Source organism: Gossypium hirsutum, chromosome A05 (genome assembly GCF_007990345.1).
Source record: "Gossypium hirsutum isolate 1008001.06 chromosome A05, Gossypium_hirsutum_v2.1, whole genome shotgun sequence".
Lineage (NCBI taxonomy): Eukaryota > Viridiplantae > Streptophyta > Magnoliopsida > Malvales > Malvaceae > Gossypium > Gossypium hirsutum.
Genome location: NC_053428.1, coordinates 105,559,327 through 105,582,276, shown reverse-complemented (window position 1 = coordinate 105,582,276; position 22,950 = coordinate 105,559,327). Strand labels below are relative to the sequence as shown.

General features: G+C 31.9%; 1 protein-coding gene across 6 annotated transcripts; it reads left to right on the top strand.

The window, feature by feature from the left end:
* The first annotated feature begins 3,178 nt into the window (after positions 1–3,178).
* LOC107937162 (beta-galactosidase 6) lies at positions 3,179–22,933 on the top strand. Of its 6 annotated transcripts, none has more exons than XM_041114392.1 (19): positions 3,179–3,316; positions 3,422–3,767; positions 10,860–10,955; positions 11,061–11,162; positions 11,293–11,359; positions 11,538–11,630; positions 11,736–11,879; positions 11,992–12,086; positions 12,567–12,672; positions 12,752–12,836; positions 12,926–13,044; positions 13,168–13,332; positions 20,800–20,981; positions 21,077–21,168; positions 21,293–21,402; positions 21,507–21,614; positions 21,721–21,828; positions 22,552–22,697; positions 22,767–22,933. In XM_041114392.1, exons 3-19 carry the CDS (start codon positions 10,918–10,920, stop codon positions 22,915–22,917), a joined length of 1,911 nt encoding a protein of 636 aa, XP_040970326.1. In that variant the 5' UTR covers positions 3,179–3,316; positions 3,422–3,767; positions 10,860–10,917; the 3' UTR covers positions 22,918–22,933. The 6 variants fall into 6 exon arrangements, with proteins under 6 accessions (XP_040970326.1, XP_040970323.1, XP_016725486.1 ...); XM_041114389.1 differs by having other exon boundaries at positions 11,050–11,162; positions 20,800–20,969; XM_016869997.2 differs by having other exon boundaries at positions 11,050–11,162.
* Positions 22,934–22,950: the final 17 nt, after the last annotated feature.

Genomic DNA, 22,950 nt, shown 5'->3' with positions numbered 1-22,950 from the left:
AATATTCTTGGATTTTTTTTACTATCATTTTAAAAACTTTTTACATTTTAATTTTAAGAATAAGGCAATGTACCAATTTTAACATTAAGTCATCGATTTCATCGCTATGTTGGGTGAAATTAATCGGCTCGTGTTAAAAACGGGACGTCCTTCTAAAAAACAAAAAAAACTTGCAACTTCTCATTTCCTTCAATCGGATCACACTTAAATGTCAAATTGAATTCGTATTTTGAAAATCAAGACAACTTGTGTTTAATAAGATACCAATTTTGGGCGTCGCGAGGGTGCCAATACCTTCCTCGTGCGTAACCGACTCCCGAACCCTAAATTTTCTCTGGATTTTAACGTAGACCTAAACTCAGCCTTTTATTTGTTTTAATAAAAGATCTAATAGGTGTCCGATCACACCTAGGAAAAAGGATCGGTGGCGACTCCCTATTTATTTCAAAAATCAAACGTCAAATTTTAAAAAAAAATTCAATAAATCGCCACAATTAGCGACCAAGCTAAGCTAAAATTTTTACGTCGCTACACTAATGATAGGGCGAAGCTAGGAATTTTGTTCAGGGAACAAGATAAAATTATAAAATTTGATGGAGGCAAAGCTAAAAATGTTGGGTTAAAGATGCTTAGATAAAATTATTTATTTTTAGAGGGGCAGAACTTTAATTTTTTCATTTAACTAAAAGCTTAAAATACTTAAATTGAAGAGCCTAAAATAATAATTTCACCATTTGATCTGAGGCGCAAGGCCACTACCCCTAGCTATGCCCCTCACTAATGGAAAGATTGAATTGCATATAGATACCATACATCGAAAGGCTAAGTTGAAAACTATTTTGACCCTTGCAAAAGTTTGGGGTCATGATTGGCTGCAAGATTCTCCTAATCTAGATAGGAGAAACCTGTTGTGTTTTGAATTTCAATGCTTTGACTGTAGTGGGTGAAATCAAGAATTGCATTGACATGATTAGGTTGGAAAAGTGAGTTTTGGAGCTAGGGAAGGTTTTTTCGGTTGCCTTGTGTGGGCCACTTCTAGTTTTCAATAGTTGAACTCCACGTATATTCAAAAGCAGGGGAAGAATTGAACAAGGATGCCCTTGCACCTTTTTTTGAGCTACATGTTGTTCATATTTTAAAGATGGATTTCATCTGATCAAACCCAAGAAATCCGACATTCAAGCTTTTGCTTTTACTGCCGTTGCTTTATGTAATTGAATGACAAAGTTTGAAGTTGTTTTTCCTTCTGGATTACAACCACCACCAAAAGATGAAAAAAAAAATTACTTTATTATTAAAGAAAAGAAGAAAGCAACATACAAAACAGGGTTGAAGCAACCCACTCAAACCAGCAACATTGGCACCAGCAAACGCCAACAACCCCAAACTTGTTTCATGAGGAAATCAGTTGACCTTTGCCCAAACTCACAAATAAAGCCCAAATGCCATCTAATCTAACCCTAGCCCTAAACCCAAACTCCTTCAAACCCAACAACCTTGCAAATACTAGTTTCTTCACACAAAATCAAGAAAGGGGTTGCAATGGACGCCTACTGCACCAAAATAGAGAGATAAGTCATTTTATGAAGGAGGGTTGACGTACAAGTAACAACATAAAGCTTGGTGCCGATTTATATTTTTAATATCTTATTTTCGGGGCTATTGTTTCCTACGTTTGATGTAAAAGTTTAGAAGCCAAGCAACGCCACCATTACAAACAATTGTTGCCTTCACTATTTTCATCTTATCTTATTTTATATACTGTTTGGCTCTTGGAGCTGTTTTCATGGACGATGGCCTCAGTTTATTATTGTTTACTCACTTTACCCATTTATCTTATATACTAAATTAAGATGATAACGATAACTATATTTAACAATTCTTGTAATTTTCTTCAGGTTCACACAAATTAGTTTTTAATTAATTTTTTTATGCGAATTTTAGCTGGAAAAAAATTGGTTTTAATTGAAAAATTAACTATACATCACAGGCTTCAGTCTAGTTTAATTGAGAAGAAATTGTATGAAATTGTGATTCCACGTCATCTCTTCTCTTTAGATTTTTTTTCTTGATTTTTAGCAATTTCAGTTAGATTTAAATTGTTTAAGAAGAGAAAATCTGATTTGTCATTTTTCTATCGAAAAAGGTAAACATGATATGAAATCACAGTTTCATACAATAATTTTTTAGTTTAATTTCTTTTGCATTCAGCTATTTTATACACAAATGTGTTACATGAAAAAAAATAATAAAGTTTCAAAAAATCTGAATTGTAATTTTTTATTTTTTTATTTTTACTATACACATCTTAATTGTTTTTATTTTATTTTGTTTGTACCAAATAAAGATTTTATTTTATATAAAAGATGGAATTATGCAAAAAGGCTTATTTAGATATATAAGTTAAAAGGACTTTTTGGATAAAAAAATGGATGGAGTGGATAAGATATGTATATTTTTAAATTTATGCAAAAAAAAAAGAAAAAGAAAGCAATCTATTTATTAATTAATTTATGTTGTTATTTTTACTTCTAATACGTTACATCGTTATATAACCTAGACAAACTTCTAAGTATATATATTCAATTTCGACATAAATAACAATCAAAATAAAATCACTCAAAAATATATTCTCCAAAATCAATAGCTTAATTGATTCAATCTTATCCAATCTAATCTCCAAATGCCAATAATTAGTTTCTATAGATGGATCAAAGTATCTTCAATGAAACAACACATAACCATATCCAAATATTTTCTTCCTTAAATTGTCAAACCAAATAAGACAAATTTTTAACCACCTCAACGACAGTCTGTAGTTGACATTGTCGAGTGCCACTCAATAACTCTAATCACATTTTGCCTCAACAACTTCTTGTCGTGTTTTAAAAATATTGATTTCTTTTCTTTCTTATATCACAGTTTTGCTTATTTACTCCCTACATTTAATGTATAAAAATTATATTATTTTAGATAATCTAATTTATTCCTTGACTTGTTAGTTGAGATATTATTAGTGTATGAAGATATGAGTTTGGGCTAAGAAAAAATTTCGAGTAATTTTAAATATTGTATCAAAAAAATATACACCTACCAAAACCTGCCAAAAATTCCTTTTTCTATAATTCCATGATAATTTAAGCTATGGAAACTTTATATAAATATTTTTTGGTCAATGAAAATGTTATATCATAGTCGTCTAAACTTGGGATATATACACACGCATAGGAAGGAAAGGTTTGGCATTCTTGGAAGTATCAATGTCCACAAAATGTCACCTTTAACCATTCAGCACCAGAAAAGAGATAAACGAGAGGTAAGTTTAGATTTTTAGTATCTAAACTTGGATATAATATTTATTGCTTGTTTTAAGAGATATTTATTGCCTTTTTATGAGTAAATGATATATGTTTTATTGTAGGTGAAAGCTGCTTAAAGTGGGCATGAATACTTCCAAGATTGGCAAACCTTTCCTTTCCCATGTGTGTGTGTATATATATCATCCCAAGCTCACCAACCTACCCTTCCAACCTTAGTTTCAATATTTGGCTCAAAATTCTTGTTTGTAAAGGCCACTGCTATAGCTGAAAGAAAAAATGAAGGTGGGGGAGATGGTATGGTGGTGGTGGATATATATAGCAGTTGCAGTGCAGGCAAGCATCAAGGGAGAAGACTATGTGACGTATGATGGGAGATCTTTAATCATCAATGGCCAACGCAAACTTCTATTTTCGGGTTCCATTCACTATCCTCGCAGCACCCCTCAGGTATTTCGTTTCATTTTTAACTATACCTATAGATTTTGTTCGGGGTTTAAAAAGTGTTAATAATCTAATAGATTCTGAATTGAATTTTTTAGACAGTTATGGTAATTGTTTGTTCTACCCTATTTTCGTTTGCTATATGAAATTACAATTATTTTATTCTTATATATTTATAACTATTAAAATAAGAAAAATATAAAGAAAATGTGTTAAAAATAAATTAAAGTGGGTGATATGGAGTGGAGATGATACATCTAATTTTTATAGAAGTAATAGTAATTTTCAAGATTATAGATTATGCTAACTCGAGAGCAATAGTGAATTTAATAGCATCAGCTCCTATTCTATTATGTTTCATTATCTTCTCTATTTATAGCATCTTTAATACAAAAAGAAAAAGATTAAATTTTATACATACATGAGAGTATGAAAACTTAAAACATATTCTAACTAATAAAAATATAAAAAAATCAATAAAATAACACAAAAAAATTGGATCACGAGGTGTTTGATTTTGATGGGAAAGAGTAGACTTTTGCAAATAGAGAGAGAATGAAACAACGTGAAATATATGACTTAACAGACAAACATCAAAGATCACGCATTTCTTTGTTTCTATCTTTTTGAAAACAACCAAAATTTGTTTCTCGATATGAGAAAATATTGTTAAAAGAGTACGGAATTAAATTATAATTTTTATAATAAAAAAATATAAATTTGTTATATTTTTATAATTTTTAAAAAATTAAATTAAATTATTATATTTTTAAAAAAATTAAAATATAATTTTATCTTTATTAATTTATGAAAAAAATTTATTTTAGGAGGTGGGCGTGGTAGCCACCATAGTTTTGTCACTTGTTATTACATTGTTTTAAAGTTAGGCAAATGAATGATTAGGGTTGTAATTGTGGGTCACGGGCACATTTTTCTTTGGGACATTTCATATTGTCCCCTTTTGCAAATAGGTTAGCTAGCCTTCATACTTGTCAATATCATATTTGTGAACATTGTCTCTTATTTTGTCCTGCCCATTTAATGTTTCTAGTAGCTTATATCATATACAAACAAATTATAATATTTTATATGTTGGTTAGTTAATTATTTGAGTTTGAATTATTTCAGTGTTTGTATTGATTAGAAAGTTAAAATTTCCATTAATAAATTTAAATAATTTAATATGACATATGACATATAGATTTTAAATACCTTATACTTGTAAAATCACGTATAAAAATAGCTCTTTACAAATTCTATTATAAAATAGTCTATATTTACGTTTTAATATTAAAAAATTATATACATTTAATATTTTCAATTTAAAGCGAATTCGTTAAACTGCAACTTTCATTGATATATAATGCATATGATGTTTTTTAGTCATTTCTCTTTTAAAATTATAATATTTAGATAACAAAAACGATGTCAACAAAAAACTTTTGGATAGTCAGAAAGAAGAATTTGAGTACAATTCCATTCATATCCTCTTATAGCACCGAAATGTCTTTATATACAAGGCTAAGTAATGATTTTATACAACCAACCAATTAAAGACTAATAAAAATGACTAAGGAACTAATTAATAATCTTTCCTACTATTTTCTAAATGTTGCTAACAACCCTTAACAAACTTTCTCACCATTATTAATGCCTTAACAACTCTAAATCTTTTAGCTAACTAATAGGTTATAAAAAACTCTCTATATATCATCTCCTCCCCTCTCATTTTAGCCTTAACTTTAATGCTAAAATTAGGGAATCTTTTTTGCAACTCAACAAATATTCTCATGTTGCATCCTAGGGAATGAATTTTTCCAAAGCACAATGACTTGTGTATTTACTCTTCAACCTTTTTTAACCATCCTTGTAGCTAACACCTCCAATGGTTTTTGTAACACCCTATACCTGATCCGACTGCCGGGTCCGAGCTTTAGGATGTTACATTCATTGCCCAAGCAACTACGATCAATTACATTCAATTTATGCCATTAACATTTAATTACAAGTAATATAAGTATATAATATAGTATACAATTGTTTCCAGGTCTTATACGAGCTTATGAAGGCTCTATTGCTAACCTGAGGTCGAATTAGGACCAATTTGTAATGTTTTCAAAATCACGGGTTAGTATTGCAACTTTGGAGGTTCCTCATCGTGGTGCAACATACTGACTTGCCCTTGTCACATTGACAAATGCTCGACGTCGCGACTTGACTATCTATTTCTAAATGGTTCAAAATGACACCAACCTGTAAATGCCTAAACAACCAAATCACACTTTCATATCATATTTCCAGCCAAATACACAATTTTCATGAACTCAATTATGAACCATAGCACTTTATTCATAAATGTACTAATGCCATACCACCATTTCATCAATACCATACAACCTATAAGCTAATTTCCTAGTACAAATCATTCAAAACATTTGACATGTACAAATATTCAAATAAGCCATGAACAATTCAACATTTTATAGATTTCAAACCTTGTATCAAACTCAAATTCATATTTCAACCATATGACCATTTCCATATACAAATTCTAACTCAAATGTTCACAAAATCACATTACTATACCAAAAACTAACTCAACCTAGGTACATAACGTATATTTAACAAAACGAAACTATACAAACATTGTTGAGTTGGGGATCACTTCTTGGATGCTAGAACTACTTCACGTACTCTCGAGGATCAACTATACATGCGCATAGAGAAAACAAACCATACATTGAGTGATAATAATCAGTGGTACTTCCATGATTTAAGTTAATACAAAACAAGTGTAAACAATTGCATACATTGAGTTCAAGTTCAATTCATAACATATTTTTATGCCATTTCATGCCAAAATACTTTCATTTCCATGTAGACATGGATATGACCATCTTTACACACCAATTCAATAGGTATACATACAACCTTACCATTTCTCAACAATTTCACATGTCATTTGATCAATTTCAATTATCATATTTGGTTACATATATTTATTCATTTATCATCATGAATATTTCAATCATTGTTGAGTCTATTAACTCATCAATACCAAATCGATCTCCAAAGCTCCGTTTTGAATCATTTTGTATAAATTTTCACATACTGACGTATAATACATGTCAATTGCATTTCATTTCGTATACTATGTAGCCAAATCATGTTTTACAACCCTATTAACCAGTCATAGACTTAGAATGGATACACAGATTTGTCATCCCGGGTTGTTCGACAATGATGGTTTTTATAATATGAATATCCTGTCATCTCGAATTGCCCGACAATGATGACTCTATATGTACAATCTACCACCCCAGATTTCCCAGCAACAATGGTTTCCAATCAATACCCTGACCCTATGGCATGCCAACTATATCCACACCAGTCCGAACAACTAATAGGGCAACCAATTTTCCAATTTCATTATATAATTCAATTGATATTCCAAAATTCCCAATTCATAAACAATTCACCAATTCAACTCATCATATAACATGTTTCAACACAGTTTCATACCAAATATCATAGATCAATTAAATCATACTACTTTCTATTATATCTAATATAGTCCATATCTCAATATTCAATTTCAATCATAGCAATTCAATTGAAATAACCATTTTTAACTCACCTCAATACCATATAATGCAAAATATCATGAATATGAAATAATTAAATTGAATTTGGATCTTAAAAATAAAAACCGAAAGCACGCGTCACTCATCGTCGGCTCTCGCTTTTCCTTTCTCTCTCGACAATCCATCATCGTCTTTAGCTACGAATAATAATTCAATGATGGCACTATCAAATTCCATCCAAATTGCATTCAAATAAAAAGCCACACATATTTTTCAATTTATTCAATTTAGTCCCTAAACCCGAAACAAGCATAACTTTCGGTCTAAGGCTTTAGATTAAAATTTGATTCATATATTCATTAAGGACCTCCAAATTTTTAGTCTTACCAAAATTTCATAATAGTTTTTATTTTATTCAATTTAGTCCCTGATGTATAAAATTAATAATTAAGCTTTACAATTTAGTCTTTTCTATAATCTAAGCTTAATTTCTATCAAATTCACACCAAATTCATTCATTTCTCAACAATGGAAACTTTAAAAAACTTTAATAATTTTACAAATTAGTACATGGGCTAGCTAAATCAAACTCTCATGGTTCAATTTCCATAAAAATCAAAGAAAAATGGTTAGGGACTTACTTAAATTGAATGGTCGAAAGCTTCAATGTTTAAAAATGGCATCCCCCTTTTTCTTTTCTTCTTTTGGTCGATTGGAGAAGATAGTTTTTCATCTCTCCATCCACCAATTTGGCTTTTATATTAAGCTTAATCATAATTAACTTTTAGTTAACATTTTTCTTATATTTTAGTATTTAATTAATTAGTTTAATTGTCATTCCATCATCACATTCCACTATCACCCATTTACAATTGGTCTATTAGCCATTTTAGACCTTTGAATAATGTTTACTTAAGTCCCCAAGCCATTTCTTAATTAAAAATTTATAGTAATTGGACTTTTACAATTTAGTCCTTAAGCTTAATTAACCACAATTTTGACTAATTTAATAATCTAAATTTCAATTCATTTATATACTAAATCCATAAATATCCATATTTAAAATTTAAGGATTTGGTTTATGGAAACGAGGTCTCAAAATCGCATTTTTTGGCACTACTTAAAGCCAAGTTGTTACAGTTTTAGTGTAGGTACAACCCTTAAAATTGGTAGCTAAGATCTTATGCTTTGATGGCCTTACCTTCTTTTTCATTTAAGAGACATGGAAGACAGCATGCATTCGAGATAATGCAAATTGTTCAAGTCTTACCCTATCTTACCAACAACTTTGTAGGGTCTAAAGAATCGATGTGAAAGCTTCTTGTAGTACTTATCTACTAAAGAATTTTACCTATCGGGTTTTAACTTCAAATGAACCTACTGTCTGATTTGAAATTCTGATATGTGTTTCAATAATTCTAACATCTTATCCTTTGCTATCGAGATTTTACTTGCTCCACTTGTGATCCTCCAAGTACATAGTGAATGTGCAAGAAAGGACAATTATAATACACATCCTCAAATGAGGGTAAGTTTGGTGAGGGATGGTAATTGATGTTATACCACTTCTCAGTCAATGAGAGCAACTTGACCCAAAACTTTGGTTGGCCACCAAACACACATTTTAGGTAGATTTCCAAGCATCTATTCAACGCCTTTATTTTTTCTACAAGAAGTCCCACTTGATTTCTTTATCATTCTTCAACCACTGCATTCTAAGAACCATGTTATAGCTATCCAAGGTAGTGGTAGCACATCAAGAACAAAATCAGTGCCCTACAAAAACCAAGTCAGATCTTTACACACGGTATCGCATTGCAACTATTATCATCAACAACATTTACTTTCTTAGTCGCTACAATCTTACAACCTAACTTCTTTGCCATTTCCAAAGCTAGGAAATTACGAGTGCTTCTTGGATCAATAAGCTTTTGTAATGGCTTCTTATTTATATTGGAAGTGACCCTTATGGTGTGATAACCTCTAGCTTTTATCTCACAAATAGCTATTGTTGAGATTTGTGGCTCAGTATCACTTAGCACTGTACAACTGGTCTTCATAGGCCTCATCTAATTCCTCTATTTTAAAAAAAATAGAGCTACTGTTTTTTCTTACACTTATGACCTAATTCATACTTTTGATAACATTTAAAGCACAAAACTTTTAGCATTTTTCCCATCAAAGTCAACATTGTTTCTAGCCTTTAAGCTAGTTATAGGCCTCTTCCAAGATTCAGCCAAATTTGTAAGTACATTTCTTAATTTAGATTTTGAGGTAGATATAATGGTTGGCAATAAAGATGGTCTTTTAGGAGTTTTTTATATTTCTTGCTAGAGATTTTTTATTATAGATTGTTGTAGTTAAGCTAATGCATATATATGGGACAAATTCTTAGGCATAAAATCCTTGTAGATTACTGTATATAAATCTTGAAACCCTTAAGGAATAAGGTAATTACATATTCCTCTAATAGCTCAACTCCTTCTAACAAAGAAACAAACTTATCTTGATATTCAAATGCCATATATATTTGTTTTCAAATTGAGAAATTCAATCATTGGAACACTAAAATTTTTATCTTCAATAGTTTCTTTTAAGGCCTATAAATAGGTTGCCCATGTAGGCACCACTCCACCCTTGTACTTGATCCAATTTTGGTGATAGTGTAGTGCTTTTCCTTTTAAATTAATTAGTATTATTTTAAGACTGTTCTTTTCGATTATGGAATATTCTATTTTGAAAAATTGCAAACACTTGAACAACTAGACTTAGAGGTCATCACCATTAAAACGAAAGAAATCAACCTTTGGTTGTCTAGCTGAAAATTACCTAGTTTTGTGGATTTTTAGAGCTTTAAGATGGTGTGTTTGGGACATTATTTAGGTATGTTGAACATTCAAAGTTGTGATAACTCTGAGAAGGTTAAGATAACATTTTCTTGGTAAATTTCTTGGCTCTAACTCTTGTTAACCAACTCCTTAATAGTTTTTTCTAATCATCTCATTTAATTTGAAATCAACCATGGTGCTAAGATATTGGCTTGGATACTAAGCTTATATATGCATTTCAAATTAGCAATTTAGGAAAACTAAGAATCAAGATCAACTCTCAAATGTGCTTGGATAATTGGGAATGTTGAAAAGAATAGCATAGAGAGAAATTGAGTATAATTTCAGTTATATCATCTCATACCTCTTAAATGTCTTTACATACAAGGCTAAGTAATGGATTCTATAATTAATCATCTAATGACTAATCAAAATGGCTAAAGAGCTCAAACTTTTTTGTTATTTCTAATTGTTGCTAACAGTCCGTAGGAGACTTTCCCTCCACTATTATGCCTTTAGCTAACTAACAAGTTCTCCATAATTCTCCATACATCACTATCCCTACATGAACTTTGCATATTGAATTGGTATTTTGTTGAAGAACGAGCTTAAAAAAAATGAAAACATTTTGGTTGAAAGACAAACTTGATTATGTAATTATGAGTAAGTTTCAAGTTTCTATGTAGATGTGGTCATCTTTAATAGGCAAAGCAAAGGAAGGTGGAGTTGATGTGATTCAGACATATGTATTCTGGAATTTGCATGAGCCCCAACCTGGTCAGGTTAGAACATCTAAGTAGAACCCAAGTGAGCTATATTTCTATATTCGCATAAATGTTTATTCACAAAATCCTTTTATTATTTTGCTTTTGGTAGTATGATTTCAGTGGAAGATATGATTTGGTGAAATTCATTAAGGAAATTCAAGCTCAAGGGCTTTATGTTTGCCTTAGGATTGGACCTTTTATTGAGAGTGAATGGACTTATGGGTGAGTTAGACCCATATTTTCTTTAATGAAGCTAGCTTCAACATTATTTTTTTCCATTTGTCTCACATTCATTTGTTACTTTTGGGTTATTGACTTGTGTGTAACTAGAATTTGGTAATTTTGGTTTTAGGGGATTTCCATTTTGGTTGCATGACGTCCCTGGTATTGTTTATCGAACAGATAATGAGCCCTTTAAGGTACATTTGATTTTTGACTCATTATTTAATTTGGGTCATATTCTTCTTTTTCTATCTATTTTTAATTTGTAAATTAAAAATTCTAATATTTGCACTCTTTGTTCATATTTTTAAAAAAATATATAATTTGTTTTACCTTAATTTGTATTAATTAGTAGCAATTATTCGCTTGTTTTAGTTCTACATGCAAAACTTTACTACAAAGATAGTAAACTTGATGAAGTCAGAAGGTTTATATGCTTCACAAGGAGGCCCAATCATATTATCACAGGTAAATTAATAAACCTAGCTAATCAATTGCCTCATTGTTTAATTTCCCCCCAAAAAGTATGAATCAATATTTATATATATATGAATGTATGTATGTAATTTGTAGATAGAGAATGAATATCAAAATGTGGAAGCAGCTTTCCATGAAAAAGGACCTATTTATGTTAAATGGGCTGCAAAAATGGGGGTCGAACTTGAAACTGGTGTGCCATGGGTGATGTGCAAGCAAACTGATGCTCCTGATCCAGTGGTTCAGTTCCTCCTATTTACTCATTATCATTTTTTTCTTCTTTGGTTTGGAATTTATGTTCTTAATTTGTTTAATAGACCAAAAAAATGTAAGGCTATTTATTATGTTGTAGATTAATACATGTAACGGTATGAGATGTGGGGAAACTTTCGGAGGTCCCAACTCACCCAACAAGCCATCCATGTGGACAGAAAACTGGACTTCTTTGTAAGCTTTTACCCATGTTTTCTTTATTACACTTATAAAACACTAAATAATTAACTAAACTTGAACTGACAAATCAAAATACATTTAGATCAATTCATGTCGAACTTGAATATGAAAAATAAGGTTTTTGAGCCTCCTATTTGCTATTAAGTCACTGCATCATATGCTACTTAATTATAAGTTGTTATTAAACATGCTAATTGATACCTGTAGCTTTTCAAATTGGTTATAAAAGGTTTTTTTATTTATTTGTAGCTCAATGGTAAGGTTGAGGCCATGGGTACTTTAAAATCCTAAGTTTAAGTCCCATTTTATGTAAATGTCTAGGTTTTCCTTTGATTTATGTTACTTAGTTGTTGAACTAGTTATTTAGTTCAATACTTGTAATGATTTATTCTAATTGAAACTATTGATATAGTTGTAGCTTTAAAAGGTTTTTTTTTTAATTATAGTTACTAATTTACACATTTATTTTTAAAGCTATCAAGTATATGGTGGTGAACCATACATAAGATCTGCTGAAGATATTGCATTTCATGTTGCACTTTTCATAGCAAAAAAAGGAAGTTACATAAACTATTACATGGTAAGCTTATATGTTAACAATACATTTCACAGTACCTTAATCAATAGTTTAACCAAATAATTTTTCATAAATAATATAGTACCATGGTGGAACAAATTTTGGAAGGACGACATCGGCTTATGTGATAACTAGTTATTATGACCAAGCTCCTCTTGATGAATATGGTGAGTTGTATCCATCTTATAGCTATTTTCTTGCATGTAAAATAATATTGCAACAAGTTGCATATGATTGATATGGAATGAACATCCAGGTTTACTAAGACAACCAAAATGGGGTCATCTTAAAGAGTTGCATATTATGATAAAGAATTGCTCCACACCTTTATTACAAGGAGTGCAAAGTAATTTCTCAATAGGCCCACTACAACAGGTGAGGAAGTGTTTTAGACCAAATGCCATATATGATTTTTATTCAAGAATTGCACTTTAAAAGAATTATTCATAAATTAATGTCAATTACTTATGTTGGATTTAATTATTTTATTTGGATTAGGCTTATGTTTTTAAAGAAGGAACGGGAGCTTGTGTTGCATTTCTTGTAAACAATGATGCTACAAAAAATGTTACAGTGCAATTTCAAAACAATTCATTTGAATTGTTACCCAAGTCTATTGGCATTCTACCAGATTGTCAAAACATGGTTTTCAACACTGCAAAGGTATGTTATGGTTTTGCTCCTTGTTATGAACTCAAGACAAACAATATGTGTACCAATATTTAGCCCAAGACAAATACCCTTCCTATATCGTCAAACCATCACCAGCAGAGCATCTCAAATACATCTTAAGACAATAGTTTAGGGTCTTCATTTGATCACTTGATTGAAGGTGATAGGCTAAAAAACCCTAGTGAAATGTCATGCAATTGGGCCAACTCTAGCCAAAATTCACTAAAATATATATTGTCACCATCACCCACCACGAACTTTAGAATGATATGTGATTTAACAATCTCCCCCCACAAATACAACAACCATTGTCTCACTAATTTAATATTTTGACAAAGCAAAAAAATGGCCATATTTGGTCAAACGATCCACCACTACCATAATAGTTTCCTTAGCATTTGATTTTAGAAAGCCAACGGGCTCAATTGATCACTCTCTATTCTTTGACAAGTTTATTACTCAAGGACATACCTTTATACATCTTTTTTTTTCATATTCACCTAGTAAAAGTTGGTTTTTAAGCTGTGGTTAGTGCATAGAACTTTGGTATGCCCCCCATAATAGTCTCATGAAATTCCCGTAGTAATCGGGCCTTAAGATACGGCATGTTGGGTATCATTATTTAGCCCTTACATAAAAAGACCTTGGATCGTATAATCAACATACTGTGAATCTCCTAATTGTGCACACTCACTCAAATGTTATACCTCTTCATTGTCACGGTTTACTAGCTTTATATCCTTTAGGATATCAAAACTCGACATTATGAAAGCCAAATAAATACCACTTGGTTTACGTGAAAGAACGTTGACTCTAGTGTTCAATGACCCAAATCTATATTGGATATCAAAATCTAACCCAATAAATTTAAACAACCATTGTTGTTGTTTCGATATTTAGATTGTCTGAGCGGTTAAATCTTTAAATGGTTGGTGATTAGTCATGACCATAAATCAACGGTCCAGCACATACTTTTGTCACTTTCCTACAGGTTGAGTGATGGCATACATTTCACAATGATATGTAGAAGCATTTCGAATACGAAGGCTGAGTTTCTAATTGAAATATGCTATTGGTCATCCCCACTGAATCAATACAATCCTAATCCCTACACCAGATGCATCAGTCTCCATTGTGAAATGAGCGCTAAAATCTGTCAAAGCTAGTATAATGGCTAGCTCAAAGTATCTTAACATATTCAAAAGTGGCTTGTGACTCATCAAAACAATGAAATGAATCTTTTTTTAACAAATTGGTCAGTGGCGCAGCCTTTCAAGAAAACCCTTGAATGAATCAACCATATTATCCTACTAGTCTGAAAAATCCACAAACCTCCTTCATAATAGTTGGTGTGAGCTACTATTGTACTATAGCTACTTTAATGGAATCTATTTGCAACCCATCCTTCGTCACTTAATGACCCAAGTACTCAAATGTTGGAGATATGAACTAAGAAAAAATAAAAGTAGAGAAGAAACGAGTATGATAACAATATGAAATTAATCTACTAATATTCTTATTAATTTTTCAACAAGAAAAAATTACTATTGATAACAAGATTCCTTTCCTTTTACTCTATTAAAAACGTCCAATCTCTTAAAAAACTGAGAAAACATAACTTGTACGCAAAGGCTAACATGACAAAACTAGCATCTAAATATCTTTTCAAGGAGAAGTCAATTATCAATGCATCACTCGCATGATTGTTCGCCATCCTTATCATATTTTGACTGTGTGCCAAATGACTCACGCTTGGATTGTCCACCATGTGTGTTCGTAATTTATGTTGTTCGCCATGTGTGTTCGCCAATTAAACTGTTTGACATTTATGTTTTTCACCAATTAGACTGTTCGCCATTTATGCTGTTCGTCATGTGTGTTCGTCGTTGCATGGTTGGTCATCTCGCAACACTCCTCGTTGGCTTTCATGCTTTGAACACCAATTTCATTCCTTAATTTTTTGAACATCACTTTTCTAAGAGGTTTGGTCAAAATATATGTTTGTTGAACTTTTGAACTGTAATGAACCAAAGTTACTTCATTGATTTGTTCAACTTCCCTTACGAAGTGGTACTTGATTTTGAAATGTTTTGTCTTCCCATGGACGAATGTATTCTTTGTAATTGCCACAGCAAATTGATTATCATAGAAAATTTGCATTTCTTCAACCTGTACAAGATTCAAGTCACTTCAAATTTTTCTCAACCAAATTGCTTGGTTGACTGCTTCTGCCACAATTATATACTTCGCCTTAGCTATGGACTGAGCAACAATTAGTTGCTTCTTCGAACTCCAAGAGAGTACGCCGGATCCAAGTGAGAAAATATCCAAAGGTGCTTCACATGTCATTCACTGATCCAGCCCAATCATTGTTAGTGTACCCCACAAGCTTCAATGTGTCCGCCTTCACAAAGCAAACCTCAAAATTGGTAGTTTTTTTATTATATATATTAGCACTTTTTTAGTAGCCTTAAAATGTGATATATTATAGCAATGCATGAACTTTGATAGCAAACCTACTACATACATAATATCATATTGTGTTGCTATCAAATACAACAGGGAACTAATAAGACATCTGTAATTTCTCTCATCGACCCTCTCAAAATCTTCATTATTGCCAAGCTTTTCACTAAGTGCTACAGGTGTGCTTGCTGGTTTGCACCTATCCCTGCAAAACCTTTCCAAGATCTTTGAGGCAAAGCATAGTTAACTAATGAATATCCTTTCCTAAACTTGTTCTATTTCCATGCCCAGAAAGTATCTCATTTTTCTAAGGTCTAACATCTCAAACATCTTCTCCATTTATAGCTTAAATTCCTTTACCAAGTCATTATTACTCTCAATTACTAGCAAGTCATCAATATATAATGGAACAATTAATGTTGTGACCTCACCAGCTTTCTTAACATAAAGAGTAGGTTCGCTTAGGCTCTTCTTATATCCCAAGCTTAGCAAATACTTATCAATCCTTACATACAAAACCCTTGGAGCTTATTTCTGCCCAAGGCTTTGTTAAGGCTGTAAACCTTCTATTCACTTCCTTTGACTGTGAAACCAGGTGGTTGTTCCACAGAAATATCTTATTGCAAGTAACCATTTAAAAAAGCTTATTTGACATCCAACTGATAGATTCTCTAACCTATTTGTGGTGTTAAAGCCAATAACGATCTGATTGTGTCTAACCTTGCTACTGGTGCGAACGTCTCCAAATAATCAATCCTCAACCAGTCTTGCCTTGAACTTGTTGAGTGAGCCATCAACATTTAGTTTGGTCCTGAACACCCATTTGACACCAATAAATTTTTTATGTGATGGTCTATTAACAAGTTCCCAAATCTGATTTTTGTGAATCATCTTTAACTCAGCTAGCATTGCTTCTTTCCAGCCTTCAATTGCTTCAGCTTCTTCGAATTTAGTTTGGCTTAAAGATTGCTACATCAGCTCTTTCATAGATTTCAATGATTTGTCGAGTGCCTTTCACTAGACTATCGTCAAACTTTTCATTTTCAACTTGATCATTGGTAGGTTCGAAACCTAACTTAAGTTCTCCTTGCTCGAATAACTCAACTTTACTAGCATCTCAGTTCCATGTTTTCCCTTCATCAAACTTCAGATCTCTACTCACAATGATCTTACTAGAGAAAGGATAAAAAATTCTATAACCCTTCTTATTACAACTGTATCCCAAAAAGATCCCAAGCTGCAACCTCTTTTCAAGTGTACTTATTTTCACTTATGGTATATGAACAAAACAAATACAAACAAATATTTTTAGATGAGAAAATGAAGGTTTATGCCCATACCATGCTTTGAATAGTCTTTTCCTTTACAACCTTGGTTGGCAGCCTGTTGAACAGATATACTAAGGTATTTACTGCCTCAACCCAAAATCTATTTGACATGTTATTTTGAAACAATCACCAGCTCGCCATGTCCATAACTGTCCTGTTCTTTCTTTCACATACTCTATTTTGCTAAGGAGTGTAAAAGTTGGTGAGCTAGTGTTGAATCCCTTCTTTTTCACCAAACTTTTGAAATTTTTTTGAGGTGTACTCAAGTCTATTATCTTATCTGAGTATTTTAAGCTTGCTACTGGCTTGATTTTCTACCATGGTTTTGAACTTCCAAAAATTGTCAGCTATTTTAAACTTATGTTGCATGAAATAGACCCAACAAAAACTTGTATAGTCATCAATAAACAAAACATAATACTACTGCCACTCAGTGACCTGGTTCGTATAGGTTCACAAACATCTGTATGGACTAAGTGGAGTTTTTTATTAGCACGCCAAGCTCTGTTCGTTGGAAATGGAAGCGTAGCATGTTTCTGCAGTTGACAGACTTCGCAAACACTTTTTTAATCTTCAACTCTGGCCATATTCTCAACCAGATCTTGCACATTTGACTAAGGGACTTATAATTTATGTGTCCTAGTCTTTTGTGCCAAAGATTAGTTTCATCTACTGTACTGGTATAAGCACTTGAGGCCACTTGATTCTAATCCAACACAAAGCTTATTTCTTTCATTAAGACTATTAGAACTTCTTATCCCAATGAATCCAATATAATGCAACCACTATATTTAAAAACAACATTATAATTTTTTTCGAATAGTTGACCAATGATAAGGAGATTCTGGTTTATTTCAGGCATTAAAAAAAATTCAAAATTACTTTAGTACCTGATAGCGTGCTGATCAGCACATCACCTTTACTCTTAGCTTGAATGAGTTCATCATTTCCAATCTTCACTCTTGAAATGCAACTTCTATCTAACTTCTTGGAGATGTTTTCATCTGAGGTCATATGGCTGGTGCAACCATTTTCGATCAACCAACCCTTTGCGACTCTACTTCTAGATGCAAAACAAGAGGCTGCAAACACTTGCTCCTCCTTAGCATGATCTCCCTCAGCTGCTTAGGCCTAAACATTTTGTTATTATGGTTATTATTGTTGGGTTCACCATCTGTTCTTGTATACTTTCTCTATGTGTCCAAACTGCTTGTAGGATTTGTATTGTATGTCTGGTTTAAACCAACAAAACCTCTCTAGATGAGTGGTTTTCTTAATTGAGAGCATGGTGGATGTTTCTTTTTCCCACTATCTCTCCTTGGCTTCTCTTTCTTTTCTAACCAGCTTTTATTTCCCTCCTAAATTGGACAGCTCGCACTTTCAATTCTTCTAGCTCGAAAAGCTCATTCAACGTGCTTTTCCAACCTTGGTGCTCTCCTTTGCTATTGAGCATACAAGGCATTTATCAACTCAGATAAGGAGATCGTAGATAGGTCTCTCAAGTCTTCAAGAGAAGATATTTTTTACTCTTACAGCTTAATAAGTGTAGTTATGACCTTTTCAACTACCCTGCTATCTATAAACTGATCTCCTAGTAGCATGATGCTATTTACCACTGCCATTATCCTGTCTGAGTATTGATTTACTGTTTCAACCTCCTTCATTTTCAAATTCTCAAAATCTATCTTGAGATTAATGAGTTGTTATTGTCTAGTCTAGTCTGATCTTTGAAACTCTTCATTTAGGTTACCCCAAGCTTGTTTTAGAGTCTCACATGCCATGATTTGTGTGAATATCACATCAGAGACACCATTTTGAAGATAAAACATTGCCTTGTATCTTTTTGCACGATCATCATTGTGTTGCCTAATTTATGCAACTGTAGGATTAGCCCTTATTAGTGGTTGCTCGATATCAGCATTTACAACCTCTCACAAGTCAAATGTTTGTTGGTAGGTTTTCATCTTGACTACCTAAATATAGTAGTTTTCACCAATGAAGACAGGAGGTGAAGGTGGTGAAAACTTTGATAAAAACATTTTTTTAAACAAATAGATTTTCTCGACAAAGAACTCAAAAAGGAACAATAGCCCTCTAGGATGATTGGCTCTTGATACCAATTGTTGGAGATATGAACTAAGAAAGAAAGAAAAATGGAGAAGAAATGAGTATGAGAGCAATATGAAATTAATCTGCTAATATTTTCATTAATTTTTCAACAAGATAAATATTACTATATATAACAAGATTCCTTTCCTCGTACTCTACTAGAAACATCTAATCTCCTAAAAAATTGAGAAAATATAACTTGTATGCAAAGGTTAACATGATAAAACTAGTATCTAAACATCTTTTCAAGGAGAAGTCAATTATCAATGCATCACTCGCATGACAGTTTGCCATCCTTCTCATATTTTGACTGTACGCCAAGTGACTTATGCTTGGACTGTCTGTCACGTGTGTTTGCCATTTATGTTGTTCGCCATGTGTGTTTGCCAATTGAATTGTTCGCTATTTATGTTGTTCGCCACGTGTGTTTGCCAATTGAATTGTTCGCTATTTATGTTGTTTGCCACGTGTGTTTGCCAATTGAATTGTTCGCTATTTATGTTGTTTGCCAATTGGACTGTTTGCCATATGTGTTCGCCATTGCATGGTTGGCCATCTCGTAACAATGGTATCTTGTCCAAACACACACTTTGAGCATTTAACTATCGACCTATTTTCTCGCAAGAGGTTTTTGCCATAGACGAGTACATCATAAAAAAAAAGAAGAAGAAAAACTAGCACGAACTCATGCAATAACTTCTTGAATATGTCGTTCATGGTGGCATGAAAATTCGAAGGTGCATTCGTCAACCCAAACAACATGACGAGAAACTCATAACAACCCTTGTGCATCATGGTGAACCCAAATATGATGGTATCATGCTAACAAATCCAACTTGGAGAAAATAGCAACACTCCTAACTTGTCGAACAACTCATTTGTCATGGGAATTGGAAACTGATCCTTGACAGTGGTTGCATTGAAGTCTGATAGTCCATATAAAACACCAAATGTTATCCTTCTTCTTAACTAGCACCGGAGACGAGAAGGCATTGGTACTTGGGCGAATAACCCCTTCATCGAACATTTGGTAGACTTGTTTTTCAATTTCTTTTTTTCTAATAATAGGGATATCTATAGTGCCATACATTTACATTTATTTCTTGGCTACTTTTATATGTGTATATTGGTAAAATCAAGTTGGGATAGGGGTGTGTGTCATAAGGTTTGATCCCTGAACATAGGTGTCAATACCCAACATCTTAATCATTGCTATAAAGTGGGTTAACGATGATGTCAAAGTGTCGCTTGACTCGTGATATTAAATTTAGTGAAGCACTTTATTATTAGTATAAATTAATAGGTTATTTTATACTTTGAATCAAGTTCATTGACTATTAGAAAGACAAGCATAGCTTAAGTTGTACGTGCATAAGCTAATCCTTGTATGCGATTCATAAAACAAGTAAGTTCTTAAAATGACTAGAATTTAATCTTGACTTGTATGGAGCGGTGACTAAAGTTCTCATCAAACACATGTTCAAACCGTGCCATCCTATCCCCTACCCCATATACAATACGATACAAAATAACACAAAGTTATTTAGAATGGCAGGTGACCACAAAGCCGAATAAGAGAATTACAACATTGACCAAAATGTTTAATGAAGTAGATATGTGGAAAGAATTCAAAGAAGACATCCCAAACTTTTTAGATAACTCATTGCGTTCTAATTCATTGTTGGAACACATGAATACAACCCAAGATAAATCTGATTACCTTTGGTATACATTCAGGTACCTTATGTATCTCCTTTTTCTTAATTAATTAGTTTTTTTCCCATAATAAAATAATAAGTGAATGCTAACAAACGGCATAATATTGAAAACAGCTTTCAACCCAATTCAACTTGCCCTCAACCTGTGCTTCACGTTGAGTCCCTTGGACACGTTGTGCATGCCTATATCAACACCATATTTATAGGTACAATTTTCCCATCTCCTCATAAACTATTTCTTTTACCATAGTATTTATGTCTTATATAAGAATATAATGCACCCTATCAATAAGATTTATTAACAATTGATGTGTACATACGTTTGGTCAGAAGCTGGACATGGAAGCCATGATACTAAAGGATTTAGCATGGACATACCCATTACCTTAATTGATGGTATCAACAATGTATCCATACTCAGTGTTATGGTTGGATTGCCGGTAATCTCTCTCTCTAATATATACATATACATATCTATAAGCAACTAATTAAAGAATAAATGAAGTAATAACACATGTTTAAGTTACAATGACTGTATTTGAAGGACTCGGGAGCTTTTTTGGAGAGTAGATATGCTGGATTAACTAAAGTTACCATTCAATGCTCCGAATCTTACATATACGACTTTACCAATTATACATGGGGATATCAGGTATATATATATATCATCTATATTTTATTTGAAGTGTTTTAAATTCATAAATGAGTTGAAAGAGGTAGGGTATGTGTAGCTGTATTAATTGTTTATGTAATTGTAGATTGGTTTGGAAGGGGAAAAGTTACAAGTGTTCAAAGAACAAAGTTTAGAGGAGGTGGAGTGGAGTGAGATTGATGACTCTACAAATAAGTCACTCACTTGGTACAAGGTAAGCTTCAACTTTTGCACATACATTACAATAGCTTGGTGTTAAGAGAATATTTATTGTTTTATTTTTATTTTCATTTAAAAAATAGTTTACTCTTTAATTTCAAATTTTGGAAAAAAATAGGACTCGAGTTTGGTTTTTAAAAATATTTTCTATTATCAATTTGCATTTTCTATTTTTTAAAATTGAAATTTTTATTTTGAAAACATGTTTGATCATAATTTCTCTATAATATAAACATAAAAATAAAATAAAAAAACCCACTTTATATGGAATCGAACTAGGATATTAAATTTAATATTTGAAAAGCTTTTGAAAAAATATTTTTTTGAATTTTGAGCTTATATAAGTTTGAACCAAGATCAATTCATTTAAAGTTAAAAACCATTGTTTTTTTTAATTTTTTTTCACATTTACAAATTATTTTTAGTGAAAATTATTTTATGTCATTTTCTAATTTTTCTCATATTTTCATTTTCATTTTTCAAAAATCATTTTAAAAATTTTCTACCAATCACATATTTTTCAACACGAAAAGAAAAGCGGGACCTAAGTTTTGTTAAATGAAATTGAAAATATATTTTTAAAAAAAGAAAATATGAAAAACACATTATTAATCAATTAAATTTGAAGTATAAAAAAAATTCAACTTATTTAAATTTGATAAACATTTTAAATTAAAACAATGAAACCATATATATAAATAATGTTTTAATTTGGCAGACAACGTTTGATGCACCCATTGGAGATGAACCAATTGCCTTGAACATGAGTTCAATGCAAAAAGGAGCAGTTTGGGTGAATGAACAAAGCATTGGTCGCTATTGGGTTTCATTCCTTACTTCTAAAGGAAACCCCTCCCAAACCTTGTAAGTTATATAATTTCCAATTTGATTAATTTATGCACAAACTTAATCGAAGATATGCTAAAATTGTAGGTACCATGTGCCTCGCTCATTCCTCAACCCTACTGGAAATCTATTAGTGGTGCTTGAAGAGTTGAATGGGGATCCTCTTCAAATTTCTTTAAACACCATTTCACTTGTCAATGTTAATTCTCCATTTTCATACCATCATCTCCCTCAGTGATATATCATTATCAAAGCATATTCCTCTATTAAA